General features: G+C 37.8%; 1 protein-coding gene across 2 annotated transcripts in view; it reads right to left on the reverse strand.

Annotated features, from left to right (window-relative positions):
- Positions 1 to 15,884, reverse strand: part of CDH13 (cadherin 13) — a 518,767-nt gene that overhangs the window by 209,614 nt on the left and 293,269 nt on the right. For both annotated transcript variants that reach the window (XM_009945345.2, XM_075433867.1), the window contains exon 6: positions 10,862 to 11,006. In XM_009945345.2, the coding sequence (XP_009943647.1) occupies positions 10,862 to 11,006 (145 nt within the window). The remainder of the gene's footprint in view (positions 1 to 10,861; positions 11,007 to 15,884) is intronic.

Below are 15,884 nucleotides of genomic sequence, written 5' to 3' on the forward strand. Positions count from 1 at the left end.
AAGGGCTTGAATGAAATATAGCGGTATGGATGGTGACAGTCCACTGACTTAAAGCACAGCTCACTATACAGCCTGCAGGGCTGCTGGCCTGCAAATAGGTGATGGGAAGGCAATATCCAGAAATGGTGATTTAGCAGTGTATCGACACAAACTAAGGTTTTATACCACCAATAAAGCCTGTCAGCAGGGCTGCGGCATCGTCCACCTCTGCAGTATGCCATACAGCAATGCATTTTTTCAGAGAACATTTTCCTGGCACTACAGTAGCTTTCAATTAGTTGACTGTATGGATGAGGTTGTCTCATGTGTTCAAACTGATTGAACTTTTAAAGCTCATCCTTCTGAGAGGACAGAAGTATATACATAAAACAGGTGCAAAAGCCACTGGTAAATTCATTAATGCATAAATTTCTCTTTGCAAAGAATTACACACTGAATTACACAAACTCACTTAAAACCTTGTTTTTCAGTACCCAGCAAGGACTCCACATTTTTAAAAAATTCATTTGTTCTTTAATTAAGAAACATGCTTATTTTTATTTAATGAACCTGGGCTATAATATCAAAAGAGCCAACAGAGCAACCCATCATTGCTTACATTGTTTTGTGGGTGGAAGTATGAATGCTTTACTACATGAAATGTCCAAGGTAGGAGACCACAATGCTTTATAACCTTTAACATCAGGCATTAATGCTGATCCGGCCATACGACTCATTTTTGGTACATCATTGTGTGTAACTACAGAAAAGCAGATGAAAGCTCATTTTAGCAGGACGACAGTGAGCAAGCAAAAAGAAGTGCAGTAAAAAGAAGTAAGTCAAAGGGAATTTTCTGTTTGGGGCTGAAGAACAGGGTGGCTCATCATTTCTAGTCCTCACAGTCAGGCCAGTAATTCTGACCTGTGCACCTAGGCTGATCTGGAGCCTTTTGTGAGTCTAACCTGCTTCTGCTGAAAATCAAGAATAATTGAACCCTGGAGAAAACTGCACACTCCTGCTTCTAGACGCTCATATCACATACTCAGTTTGAGTGAACTGCTAATTGCTACACATGAGATTATTTTAATTTGCTCAAAATGTTCTGATGTAACCATGCTTGCATGGCTGGGCAGCTGTTAATTACTGGATAATAGTTTAATGGGTTATTCCTCTCAACTTCTTCCAAAAAACATGCAGATTAGACTGGATGTACACCTCTGTCAGCCATACGACAATACATTATCAATAAACACATTTCTTTTATGTTCATCACGTAGATACACAGGAACTAGAACATACCAGGGTCCCTAGGCCCTATGAAAGGATCAGATAAGTATTTGTGTATATATTACATTTCTCTAGTATATACACATATAAAAATATACATATATGCATACATACCATACCCATATTCATACACAGCTATATTTTATCCCCTGTAGTTCTGAGAACAAATTCCTACTGGCATATACAAAGCAGCTGTGCATAATTAGCCAAGTGGCTTCTCCTTGGCTTCTGTCTGAAAACTTAAAAATTGACATTACAGATGTTTCTACCTAGTTCACATCCGTTACATTTACAGGCTAGAATACAAAAAACTTCCAGGCAGAGGGTACATTTTTGCTGAAATGTAGATGATCAATCCTAAGCAAAGATTGCTGAAAGTTTGCCATCAACAATTTCTAAAGTATGCATAAAACTACACACATCGGTACATAAAAGAACATAAAAACTGCTGTGCTGGGTTATACCCAAAGCTTGACATACCATCTCCAGCCATAGAGGACTAGGGAAAAGGTATGTGAAAAAAGGCTTGCTTTTCCAAAGATAGACTTTTCTATATTCTTTTGCTTCCTTTAACTCAGAGGTTTCCTAGGCCACAGTCTAAGTACTCTTACACTGAATGACCAAGTTGCTTATGAATTTTTCTCCCTGGATGTATCAAATTCCTTGAACCAATTTATACTTTTGTTTTCCACAACAGCTCATAGCAATAAGTTTCATAATTAAATCTGTTACATTTGACATTTCAAACCTCCTCTAAAATCAAAGCATTGCTGCAAGAGATATTGCTCCAAATCAAAAAAGCTCAGGTTCAAACATTTAATTTTGAGACAGTTGATGTGGATTTACTGAGAATTTTCAGCTTTGCAGCTCAGATCTTCTAGGTTTTCTACTGCTGATTTTTAAAAAGTTATGAATATTTTAGTATGAAATAATGATCTCACTCATTATATACCTTTAGCAGTGAACAGGCAGAAACTGAAAATGAATTGACAGGTCTTCAAAAACTGCTAAAGCACCATCCATAAGAGAGACTGTAATGAGCACTTAAATTTTCAATGATTCTTTTAGTCAGAGCTCTTGGTTTACAAACAGGATATAAAGCTAAACCATATCTTTATGTTGGGGGGGGGGGTTGTTTGTAAACAAAAAGAACAAAAAAATCGAGATGGAAAGCTTCTTTTGCTTAGCTTGGGAGAAAAAAAAATTATTTGGATCACAACAGTGTAATAAATACAAGATGGGAGAAATTCATTCCTCAGGGTTAGCAGATCATGCCCACCCAGTTGGGACCAAGACATGGTCTAGCGGGCAGGCTATTAAGGATTTAATTTATGATGTGGTGAGACTCCTATAATTAAAATTCACAAGTGCAGTATTTTGCTTTCTAGTATTGAAATGCATCAATATTCCAGTATCTTACAAAGCATTTCTACAACGCATATATGCAAGCTTCTACCATAAAAAACTTAAATCTTTCTTTTTTTCCATGGTAAACCCAGTGGTAATATTAATTTTCTTTAATCTGAATACCCCAAAGAGTTCATCTTAATTCTCTTATTACAAAAAATGTCAAAAAGCATTCATAAGTATTTGGTCCTCCTTGTATGCTGTAAGCAGAAAACCATTTCTGTTACTGCCTTGAAGTCTTTTTGATTGTTTAAGACCATCATTAGTATCAGCAGTATTTCAAGCATATGCCTTTACTTAAAAGTACACTTTGAGACCCATCAAAATGTACCTCTCTGCTTCGATTACTTTTTGCTGCAATTCTTATTCAAACATTCCATATTTTATTCTCATTATGGTCATGAACTCTATCTACACTCAAATTGTTTTTCAAGTATTTACCCCAAACTACTTTGCTTAGGAAGCGTTTTGCTTGGTGAAATAGTTTGACATCACTGTTGCATTCTACTAAACCAACTGCACATTTTCTTTGTGGAACTCTCAAAAACTTTATCAATCTCCCAATCATACTTTGAGTAAAATTCAGCACAATAAAAATATGCAAATCCACATCCTACTTCAGACCTGGACCACTGACTGATGCTTTCTGCTTGCTCTAAAGGGGTGTTGATGTTGACACCATTTTGGCTTTCATGCTACGCAGAATGTAGTAACTTCTGTGACAAAAAATATTGAAGAAGTATCATCTTAACACTGACACAGGCAGAATCAGAAGCCACCAAGAAATGTCAGATGGTACATTTACCTAGATAAAAAGAATCTATATCCTTTACTATTCTATTCTAATCACTCTTTATGAAAATTATTTTTAATTTTATTTTTAATTTTAATCTTTTGGTTAAAAGAATACTCTTTAAAGCACCCTTGTAATTTCCTCCATGTTATTGGATTTATAGATCAAAAGGAAGAAGTAGGTCTGGAAAGTTCACTAAATTCAATGCAATTTTATTTATTTATGTATAGCGTTGGCAACCTTCTTATTGTGTAATCCAGCAGTGATTACAGAGAACAAAAAAAACACAGTCCAGTAAATGCTACCACAATATTTGAAACGTATCAAAGTTAACAGCAAGTGCATATCAGACAAAGATGCCTTATATATCCTTGCCACTTTGCTAGGCCAGCCTGCCCATAGTTTACCTTTCCTGGTATCTTTTGATCTTCATCTATCATATCCAATCTCATTTATATCCATTCATGTGCTAACCTTCTCGTTGTTAGGTTAAGTATAAAAAAACCCTGTAGTGGCATGTTGTTCTTGATAAGAAGCTGCCGTCTTTAGAAACAGTTTTCACTTCCCTAAATCACAGCCATGCACTATTATACAATGCATAGCTTTCAATAATACTTAGTGTTACAGACCCTTCCTCATGCTTTATCCATTTTTACAAATTATTACTTTATGATACTGAACAACCCTCTAGGCTACTTTTCTTAATGCCTTCTGTTTTCTCTCTAAATGTCTTCAAATGTCCGTTAAGTTCTAGCAATTATTTACAGACATCTATCAGTCCTGGTCTGGGGCTCCTTGACTGGAATGAGATGTATTCAGGCTATTGTGCATCATGGAAAAACAGTTACTTTTTTACATGCAATTCTTGAGCAATTCTCCCAACCACTGCAGTTAAGATTTTACCCCACCGGGCTTGCAGCATATTGTTACAAATAACATAATGTCAAATGTGTTTAAAATAATTTCTGTTAAATGTCTCCAGCAAGTGAAATGAGATGGCTGCCAAATTCATTTAACCAGCCTTCACTTTCCAACCTTTACAGAGTGAGGCATCAAAACATTTCTGTCTGCCTATGTAATCCATCGGAATCATAGAATCATAGGTTGGAAAAGACCTCTAAGTTCACGGAGTCCAACTATCAACCCAACACCACCATGCCCTACTAAACCATGTCGCAAAGTGCCATGTCTACATGTTTCTTTGAACACCTCCAGGGATGGTGCCTCCACCACCTCCCTGGGCAGCCTGTTCCAATGCTTGATAACCCTTTCGCTGAAGAAAGTTTTCCTAACGTCCAATCTAAACCTCCCCTGACACAACTTGAGACCATTGCCTCTCGTCTTATCGCTAGTTACCTGGGAGAAGAGACCAACACCTGCCTCACTACAACCTCCTTTCAGGTAGTTGTAGAGAGCAAGAAGGTCCTCCCTCAGCCTCCTCTTCTCCAGACTAAACAGCCCCAGCTCCTTCAGCCGCTCCTCTGAAGACTTGTTCTCTGGACCCCTTACCAGCCTCGTTGCCCTTCTCCAGACGCACTCCAGAACCTCAATGTCCTTCTTGTAGTGAGAGCTCCAAAACTGAACACAGTACTCGAGGTGCAGCCTCACCAGTGCTGAGTACAGGGGCATGATCACCTCCCTGCTCCTGCTGGTCACGCCATTCCTGATACAAGCCAGGATGCCGTTGGTCTTCTTGGTCTCCTGGGCACACTGCTGGCTCATGTTCAGCTGGCTGTCAATGAATACACCCTAAGATCCTTTTCCACTGAGCAGTTTTCCAGCCACTGTTCCCCAAGCGTGTAACGTTGCATGGGGTTGTTGTGACCAAAGTGCAGGACCTGGCACTTGGCCTTCCTGAACCTCATACAGTTGGCCTCGGCCCATCGATCCAGTCTGTCCAGGTCCCTCTGCAGAGCCTTCCTACCCTCAAGCAGATCAACACTCCCGCCCAGCTTGGTATCATCTGCAAACTTACTGAGGGAGCACTCAATCCCCTCATCCAGATCATTGATCAAGACATTAAACAAGATCGGACCCAAAACTGAGCCCTGGGGGACACCACTCATGACCGGCTGCCAGCTGGATTTAACTCCATTCACCACCACTCTCTACGCTTGGCCATTTGGCGAATTTTTTATCCAGCGAAGAGTACACCTAGCCAAACCATAGGCGGATAGTTTCTCCAGGAGGATGCTGAGGGGAACAGTGTCAAAGGCCTTACTGCAGTCCAGGTAGACAACATCCACAGCCTTTCCCTCATCCATTAGGCAAGTCACCTAGTCATAGAAGATTAGGTTGGTCAAGCTGGACCTGCCTTCATGAACCCATGCTGGCTGGGCCTGATCCCCTGGTTGTCCTTCACATGCCTGGTGAGCGTACTCAAGATGAATCACTCCACAATCTTGCCTGGCACCAAGGTCAGGCTGGCAGGCCTGTAGTTCCTAGGATCCTCCTTCCAACCCTTCTTGTAGATGGGTGTTACACTGGCTATCCTCCAGTCATCTGGTACCTCCCCTGTTTGCCAGGACTGTTGATAGATGATGGAGAGTGGCTTGGCTAGCTCCTTCACCAATTTTCTCAGCACTCTTGGGTGGATCCCATTCAGCCCCACAGATTTGTAAGTGTCCAGGTGGCATAGCAGGTTGTTAACTGCTTCCTCCTGGATTAAAAGAGGTTTATTTCGCTTTCCTTCCCTATCTTCCAGTACTAGGGGCTGACTACCCTAGGAATAACCAGTCTGACTGTTAAAGACTGAGGCAAAGCAGGCATTAACTACCTCAGCCTTCTCCTCAGCCTTGTTGGCAATATCCTCCCTTGCATCCAATAAGGGATGGAGACTCTCATTGGCCCTCTTTTTGTTAATGATGTATTTGTAAAAACATTTTTTGTTGTCCCCTACAACAGTGGCCAGCCTGAGCTCTAGCTGGGCTTTTGCCTTTCTAATTTCCTCTCTGCATGACCTAACAAGACCCCTGTACTCCTCTTGAGCCACCTGCCCTTTCTTCCGTAACTGGTAGAAGATTACAGTCACTCTCTTTAAAGTACTGAGGTAAGCGTGCTGTAGGATAAAGATCCTAAACACTGGAGTTGGCAGCCAGACAGATCAGAGATCTATAGGAAATAAACTGGGTCATAACTTAGAAAACAAACATGTGAGCAATCAACAGTACAGTTAACACAAAACCCATCACAGTCAGTAGAAAACGTGCTGCAGGTGTCACTGATTCAGGCTCAGCTATTATTTTCCCGGTATATATATGCTGACTTGAGTCTCTTACAGAAATTAGAGACTATATAAATAAAGAAAATGCAAACTATTTCTCTATTGCCTTTTTTTTTTTAAAAATAAACAGCCTGCAAGTCTGCAGTTTGTCCAGGAAAAGACCTCCTAACAGAAATCTGAAAACTTCTATGGTCACTTTAAGCATACATTTGAGTGCACTTCTGCTAGAATTTGACTTCCAGGAATATGATAATTTTCTATGAAAATGTCTAATTAACTCTATCTAACTGTATCATGAAACCTTTCCAGGAAAGATATATCAGGGAAGAAATACATTACTATATCACCTACTATTCACATATTTTTATCATTAATTATAAGCTGTAACAAACCCTAGCTTGAAATTCAAATGAATATTTATTTATGTAATGCATATACAAGTTTATATTCTCAATAATTATGCCCCCGGTATTTGTTTCTCTAGTAAAGTGATGACACATAAATCATAGACGCCCAAATAACCAGTGGTGTTTACTGTGAGTTTAGAAATCGCACAGAAAAAAGGTGAATGGCCTCAGTAGCACAGAAAATGTATCAAAACACCACCAAAACACATCCTCACTGGCACTATGCACAAAAGATTCTTTAATTATACATAGACATATTAAGTAAATACAAAAATTACACATTATTGATGTCTCTTATTTTCTCCTACTTGCAACTATATCCAATGGCAGAGAAAGGAGGGTCCTTAAAGAGTGGCTTGGCACAACATTTCACTGTAATCATGTAAGTTTTGTGTCCTTACCTACATAAGAAACAAAACCTTCAAATCATTTAGGCAAAAAGTCTTTTTGGAAAACAATGAAAAGCCAGAACACGTGTCTTACAGCAACATAAAGTCCTATATAAACATTCACTTGAATATTAAGATTTAGATATTTAAATTTGTGATGCTAACTTTCTCCAAGATTTATTGGTAAATTTCTGATATTTCTAATGAATAATAGACAATGTGTAAATGCAATTTTATAGTCAATACATAAGTGGGAAACCACTAGAAAATTCCATTGGGTTTGAGACTGCTACAATTATGGCCCCACAGGAAAACTCACAGGAACCTAGCAATGGATAACTTAAAGCAAGATCATCCGAATCCCTTAACAAGACCTCAAAATGCTTTAGGCAATTTTCACTGTCCAGTATGTTCTTCTACATAATTGTACACCTGTCATTATTGAATTATTGGAATCCATGGACATTTACACTTTGACCCAGTGATCACGAAGACAGATCCAAGGTACCTATATGAGTATTTTCTTATTTTTCAGCAAAAGACTGTTTCAGTGAAGGGTTTTGATTCAGAGTTTGAATGAGGATGAGGGTGGCTGTGATAGGAAATAATGATGATGCATATAACGCATGCCTTTCTTTTGGAACTTCAAAAAAGAAACATAACAACACAATTTTAATACAATAAGAAAGAATCAAGAATCATACATGCAAACACATGCACACAAAGATTGCTATCAGGCTGCGCAGTGCAACTATTGATTGGGAGCAGCCAGACAGCAGAACCCGATGAATAATTTTAAGATACATGCTATAAAACTTGAAGAACTATGGAAAACAGATGCAAACAACATGAAATTTTGGTTGACTGATGCCATCTGCATACAGAACTATGGCAGATTCTAGCTAACACTGATTCTACAGGTTCACTTTTGCACAAAATAATTTTTCAAGTATTGGCGTTCTTGACACCAGAAAATGAGGTTATGAAGTTTAATGGAATTAATATCTGGGGAAAAGAAAGAGACGATAGGAAAAAGATGAAGTTGAGAAAAATTATTCAAACTTTGACTAACAGGTAAGACAATCAAAATGCCAGATACTACACGGATAAGTACCAAAGCGCAGAAATAGAAAATATATGAAAACAATTACAGAAGAATTCACTGGAAGTTGGATTGAGAAACAGGTCTACTGAATCAGCAGTATAAATTTCAATACAAGGAGTGAAAAAAAGGAAAAGCAATGATAGTTTATAGATGAGCAAAACCAGGGCACTGCCAGTTAAAAAAAAAAAGAGTAATCTTTGGCAGAGAAAAGAAACTTGCTGTAGAGTTTGAGTAAAGAAAGAACATATAGCAGATAACAGTTAAATAGTGTCCTACAGCCTAGAATTAACAAAGCTAAACATTACATATTGTTTCGGAAGGGCATGTGGTACATAAAAGGTGTAAACTTCTGCTTTGATAGAGAAAGATGAGACCACTGAAAAACTTGCAGAAATTTGCAGCTAATATACTACCAGCAGGATTAAAGCTTAAACACTGCAGAGTCTGAGCTGTTTGGCACCACTTTCTTCTACCGAAATACTGGATTTAGGGGCTGTGAATGTAATAAAACTACACCATCCCACTCGGTGGTCTAGGAATGTCTATCTACAAGAAGATGCTGTAGTTTAAATGAAAATGTAATAAAGTTGGTCCCTTAATCCAATTAGATAGCCACACTCTGCTACAGACTATAGAGTGATTGTGCAAAGGAATCTCTGACATTAGTTAGCAATATATTTTCAGTTAATTATGAAACTCTTGTTATAACACAGGGGGAATAGGAAATGGGACAGTATAGAAGTCACTTCTGAATTCTGAATAAGTGATCAATATTTGAAATAAATGAAGAAAGTACTAGAGACCTACAGCACAAAAGAGTTAGTGTTCCACTTGCAGTCATACTCACAAATATGAAACACGTTTCTTGTTTGAATGAAAAGATCACCAGTTGGTTCATTATGTGCCTGTCACAAGTAAGGTAAACAAACATTTACCTGAAAACTCTTACTAATCTGATGACGGAACAGCTCGTAACGCATTTCATACCTACAGCTTTTCAAACAACGGCAACTATATGTGAAAACACGAAACTCGCTAAAAAGGTTACACAATTCCTAGAAATTACGTAAATAATAATATAAAGACAAAGAATAACTTCTAGTCCTATCAATATGTAATACAAGGAAGTAAGAGGTGCTGTCTGTCCTTGTCAGAGTAAACAAAGCACATAACACCACATTAAGCTTCAATTAATACTAAATATTCATAAAAATAATGTAGTTGATGCCAGCTTTCATTTCAAAATATTTCAGTACGCCTATACAGCCAAAACCTTATGTCTATACTCACAGCTTCAACTGTATAAGGAGGATAAGGCCTTGTGTTCAACAATGTGTAGAAAGACGTACATATCTATAACCCCCAACTCTGATCTCAATTAAATCCCTGGCACTCCACTGATATTAACAGGAACTTCTACTGTTTTAGATTTCTTTCACCAAGATCCAGGTTAACTCCATAACAGAATTTGATCATACAATTACCGCTGACGAATGCAGTGGAGATACTCTTGAGTGGAATGCAACAGCTGTTTAATAACTCACAACAAAATTGCATAACAGCTGAGAACAACAGTTGAAGAAAACTAATTCAGCCTTTACCTGCAGGAAGAGTTTAGCCAAACTGAAATTTGGAACATTATCTTATTCTTATAGAATTTCATTATCAGACAAAATCAACAGTGAATTTAATCAGAACATTTTCATTACTAACTTTAATTCTCAAAGTGTGTTTTCATTTTGTTGCAACTGTTATATCCGCATGTACATCAGTAACATTGTTCAGTATTTCAATCTGCCCTGCAATACAGCATATTCATAATTTCCACTTGTTCCTATTATTTACCTAGCCTCATGCTATATAAACAAGTAAAAATGACCCTTCCAGTAGCTAACCTTGCAGAGAAATAGGCAGAATTCCCACTCTGAACAAAAACTATACATTTTACTTGGTCTGAATTGTAATAACATCCTAGGGGTTGTCTTCATTGATTCCAGATATGAATAAAAAAGTGTAAACCTAAATTGAAGTTTTCGTTCCAAACTATGTTATTTTACTTTAGTTTATATTTTTTAACTGCAGAGACCTGACTGTTTTTCAAAAAATCATTACCTGCTGTCCTAAAAGGCTGCTCCCATCTCTTTATACACAGGAAAGATTCCGTGAGCCATAAAATCAGCAAAAAAAGTTATACAATATGATAATAATGCATTTATCAATACAGAATTTGTTCAGGTATTGTTTACAGAGATATGATTGGCATGGACTTACCTGTAGGGGATCCCTCCATGACATGACCAACATAGGGTCCTTCTCTGAACATAGGCCTATTATCATTTTGATCAATAACAGAAATATCTAGGCGGACTGGACCATCGATGGTTTTTCCACTTATATCTGTGACCTCAACTTCAAGCTGTATGGATAAAGAGAGAGGAGGAAATTCATTAGTTCACTATCACAGTGAGCACAAATTAAAAAATAGCCAGTGCTGTTGTAACCAGACCCTGCCAAGGACACCACTTGCATCCCATTCTTTTGGACTAAGCTCAGGGTATATTTTATATCTAAGCAAAAGAGAAAGACCGGTGTAGATTCAAATCAAGATACCCCTTGTCAGCTTCTAAATGCCCTGGTTCCTTGAAGAATGAGATGACTAGAGTAAAAAAAGAAAAGACCTCCCTGTAAATTTGATAGTAATCATGTGAAGATTTGATTAGAGTTTGTTTCTTTACATTTTTAAAGCACATTTAGAGTGGACACATATAAAACTATTACAGTATAATTGACATATCTCCTAATGCTCAGTTAAAAACTTTTTTTTTCTGAAAAAAAAGCAAGAATGCTTTAGACATTAAATACATTTACTCAGTGATGATGATGATCACACGAAGTATTTTGTTCGATAATTCTGACAGTTCTCCAGCTTTTCTGATAAGGTATGGTAGGACAGAACAACATATGCAGTCTTACACAAACAGTAACGTATATATACACACACACGCTCACATCCCAATGTGTGAAAGCACCTGTTGAACATAAAGTTGACATATGCAGCCGAAGATTTGTTTAGACTTCCTTTACTTTCAAAAACTGGAAAGATAGATCATACCTTATATCTCAAACCTCTAATCCACTCGCAATGGAAAGTAACAATGAGTTACCAAACCTTAATCGGTCATTAAGACAGACCGTGCCAAAACTTCTTAGGTAATAGAAAAGGTCAATTTAAATTGCACCTGCATGTTGTAACTGCAGTTCTCTCTCCTCACCAAGATGTCAGTAAAACACAGCTATAAACTTACTAGAGACACAGTTATCATTTTCACATACCCTACCCATCCCCAGACTCAATTCTTTAACGGAGTTTAGCCAGCCAGAAAATGAACCTGAGCACTGACGTTAACATCACCCTCTTCCAGTCTTTCCCTAAGAAAGTGGTAGCAGCAGGGGCTGGAAGTCTCTGAGCATTTTGTTTATTCTGTCAATTTATTCTTCACTGCCATGTCTTATACCTGTAAGTTATTTATAAGCTAGTGATAAATCCTACTGGGAAAGAATTAGGTCAGAATTCTAATTCCTTATTAAAATGGATGGCTTATTATCACATCTCTCTGTATTATGTTGTTATTATAAATACTTTCCACTTTTATAGTTCAGTGTGCTGGGTGTGAGTAGGAGTATTTGTTATGAGTAAACCATCTACTCACATACACTATTTGTAAACAGTGTCACAGTCCATTTTAACATCTACGCACTGCTTATCCTCACTTCTCCAGCAATTGTTCTTGCAAGACTTTACCAAGCCTTATTTTTTACTAGGTATATAGCTTAACAGCTTAAAAGCAAACTCGGACATAAAGACACCCGAGTCATGCTGCATCGGCACAGCTGGAGCTTTGTGGGGGCACACGCCGCTTCGATTTCCAGGGCTTGTTTAGCTCTGCACTCTAGAGTCAATGTAGTAATCTTCGGATTGTATACGATGTGATAAGGACTAGGGAGGAAAATGCAGTCTTATTACTGAACTACATTAAAGCTAGATACAGTTTTAGATACAGTTGGAAACTGCTGACAAAAAGATTTATCTTAGTAAATGTTGACTCATCAAAACTATGTTAATTGCTTTGAGAAATGAAAGAATAGCAATATTTCTCTGTGAAATTCCAGAAAATTCATTTTCAAATTCAAGATAATTTGCTCTTAATCTATCTCTCAGTATTAAGCGACTGTACTGCTCACTGGAAAGAACAAAGGCTTTGCTAAATTTAAAAAACTACTCCAGCTGCTTTATCAAAATTGTAAGTCATCTAACACAAAGGCCGATTTAACACTAAGGTACTCCCCCCCCCCCCCCCATTTACATAGATTAAGGAAGAGAACAGGATATTGTTATTAATGACTGAAACAGATTTACTTTATCATTGCCAAGTCCACTGCGTCTGAGACTAACCAGCCAAAAAAGTTGGCATGACAGGTCTGTGGGAACGGTTATATGATCTCTGCTGCTTCTTATTAAGATGACAGAGGACTTCATTTTATTAATCTTTGTACAATAATTTCCAAGCTTGTCCTAAGCGTTATTGGTTAACTCACCAGCTCCTTTTAAAAATCACTCTTTTAAAATGTTTTCAAAATAAAAGCCCTCAGCACCAAAATTATGACAACCTATCTTTACATGACCAGTTTGTGAAAGAAACTGCCTTATATCTTACTGACCAAAAACAACCCACAAAAAATATCCATAAAGCCCCACCATCCACAAAACAAAAAAACAAAGCAAAGAAGCAACAAAACAGCAACAAAAGTATATTGTTACTTAAAAAAAAACAACACTTGCAAGAGAAAGCAGCATTCAAGTGGAAGACAATATTGGCACAAAATACAAATTACTTTGAACAGGCTGTAAATAAAACCAGGTGGAAAATTAGATTGTGCCTAACTATCAGAAGAGTGAGATTTCAGTCTTTCAATAAAGAGGAAAGATGGGAAAGCCTGTCTGCTTTTAATGTAAAACTTGACTGACGTATGAAAGATACAGCATTCATTCTTTTGATAGCAAGAGATTGTAATTGAACGTTCAGAAAGTATCCAAGTTCCTACCTGATGATAACAACATAACTCTAAGGAAAAGTGGTAAGAATAGAGACAGGTCTGGGCAAATCGATCAAAAGGAAAAAAAAAATCTACAGAGCTCTGTAGGTATTTATTAATTGAAAACCTGAGAAGACTGACTACGCTTTTAATGTTCCAACTTAAAAGTTGTGGAATGATGTCCATAATGATGAGTTATGTTCATCATAATCCAATAAATCATATTTTCAGGAACACTTGAGGCTAAATCCCATATTCATTTTTGACAAAAGTACACATACAAACTACAAAGGATAATCAAGGGTTTACAAGAACTGTTACACCTCACAACACAGGTCTCTATGATAGGATACAAAGCAGACTTTGCATATTGCTTCTAATATAGCTGAGAAACACTGATACAATTAAGCATACCGATAAAACAGAGAAAAGCAATATAGAACTGAAAACTGCAGGCAGTAATAGATTTTAGCCTGTTTGTCTAGACAAACTCTTATTCAATACTCTGCCTTCTCAAAAGGGACTTCTTGACTTCCCATCCAATTTCCCTCACCATATCTGAAGTGAGGACCTTTCTCGATACCCCAAATATAAGGTTTTTATCGGAAAGTTAGTAAGCTTGTTCAAAGCTGTGCAAACCTGTTTTAGGCACTCTGCTTTATTTTATACAGTCTTGATTCCTTTCCACTCTGCAGTCAGCAACAACATTTATAGGAAAAGATAACCAGTCTCATTCTTACCATTACTTAAAGTAATTTCAAAGGTTTCTCTTCACAGAACAGTTGTTTCCATTTATTTATTGCTTTTGGTCAAATGCTTCTGGAAAGCCACCTTCCTTCTCTGCATATAAATGCCTATTTTCACTTTGTAGCCAGCCAGCCAATGGCCCACACAAAATTACATCACAAATTTAAAGTTTTTCATAAGCAAGCCTGGAATATCTTTTAGCACTTAATTATCTTGAAAGTCTAATACAGGCTCTTTAGTCATTAACTGTCTTCTAATTTTAATTTCCCATTTGCTGTGGATAAGCATGTTTCGCACAGAAATCTTCCAGTTGTTTCAACAGATGGTTGTTCTACATGTTCCTTGTACCCAGCTTCACCCAGCAAAAAAACCAAAACAAAAACCAGTGGGTTCTGTGTGTGCACAAGGTCCCTGTGGTCACGAGCGCACAAGAAGAATCAGGTGTCCGTATCTGGGTGTCGGCAGCGAGGGCCACAGGGGCCGAGGTCAGGTCTGCCCCATGCTGGTCCCTGGCAGTCCCAGCGGCTGGGAAACCACGTGTAAGAATGAGCGAAACGCTGCACAGGTGCTTTGTCTTCATCTCGACCCGTGAGCTTTTCATCCCATTGCTGCAACCCACCAGGGCAGGAAAAGCAGATGAGTAAAATGTGACTAAGACAGAGGAACGGGGCGTCATCCTGGAATTAGGGCACGCTCAAACGTCTGAAAGGAGCACTGTACCATTACAGAAAACTGCTATACCGCTACCTGGCCCAATCTCAGTTATTTTGAGGTATCTATAAGACACGGACCACTACTAGCTTTATTTCTTCCTAGTTTGATTAGAATTGTTATTGAGAATACTTGTCGGGTTTCTTTATCATCAATTCCTAAATGTGAATTGACAGTAAAGAAAGCAGATGGACTTACGGATCTTTCACGTAGGCAATTTCCTGGTAAGCAAAAAACATTTGGTCAACTCTGGGTCATGTAAAGTAGTAAAGAAATTCTCTTTACAGTGAAAGATTTTAGTAAAAAATTGATGCAATTACCTAAAACAACTCAGAGAAGACAATAATTCAGACACACAGAAACTAATTACAATTAAGTTTTCCTGTTTTAAGAATATGAATAAAACATTAGCTAATTTTTATATGGCACAAGAAGAGATGGAGGGAGCGGATATAAAACCAAAACACACTGTTTCTAATAGGTATGCGTAATTTTATCTCTAACTGCATGATGATGGGGTATCGATTTCCTCAGCAAGGTTGTAGAGATGATGGCAAAAAATGTTACCATTACCTGCAATGGGAGAATTTAGCCTCACATTCAGAGTTAGAGCCTAGGTTGGAAGGGATTAATTAGCCATTCTAAGTAGTCCTATGAGCATGTTGCAGAGGCTTTATCTTGCTAATGTATCCACTTTAAAATAGATTCCAATTCCTCAAAAAATAGGCAACTTATTACTCTA

The sequence above is a fragment of the Opisthocomus hoazin genome, chromosome 12 (genome assembly GCF_030867145.1).
Source record: "Opisthocomus hoazin isolate bOpiHoa1 chromosome 12, bOpiHoa1.hap1, whole genome shotgun sequence".
NCBI lineage: Eukaryota > Metazoa > Chordata > Aves > Opisthocomiformes > Opisthocomidae > Opisthocomus > Opisthocomus hoazin.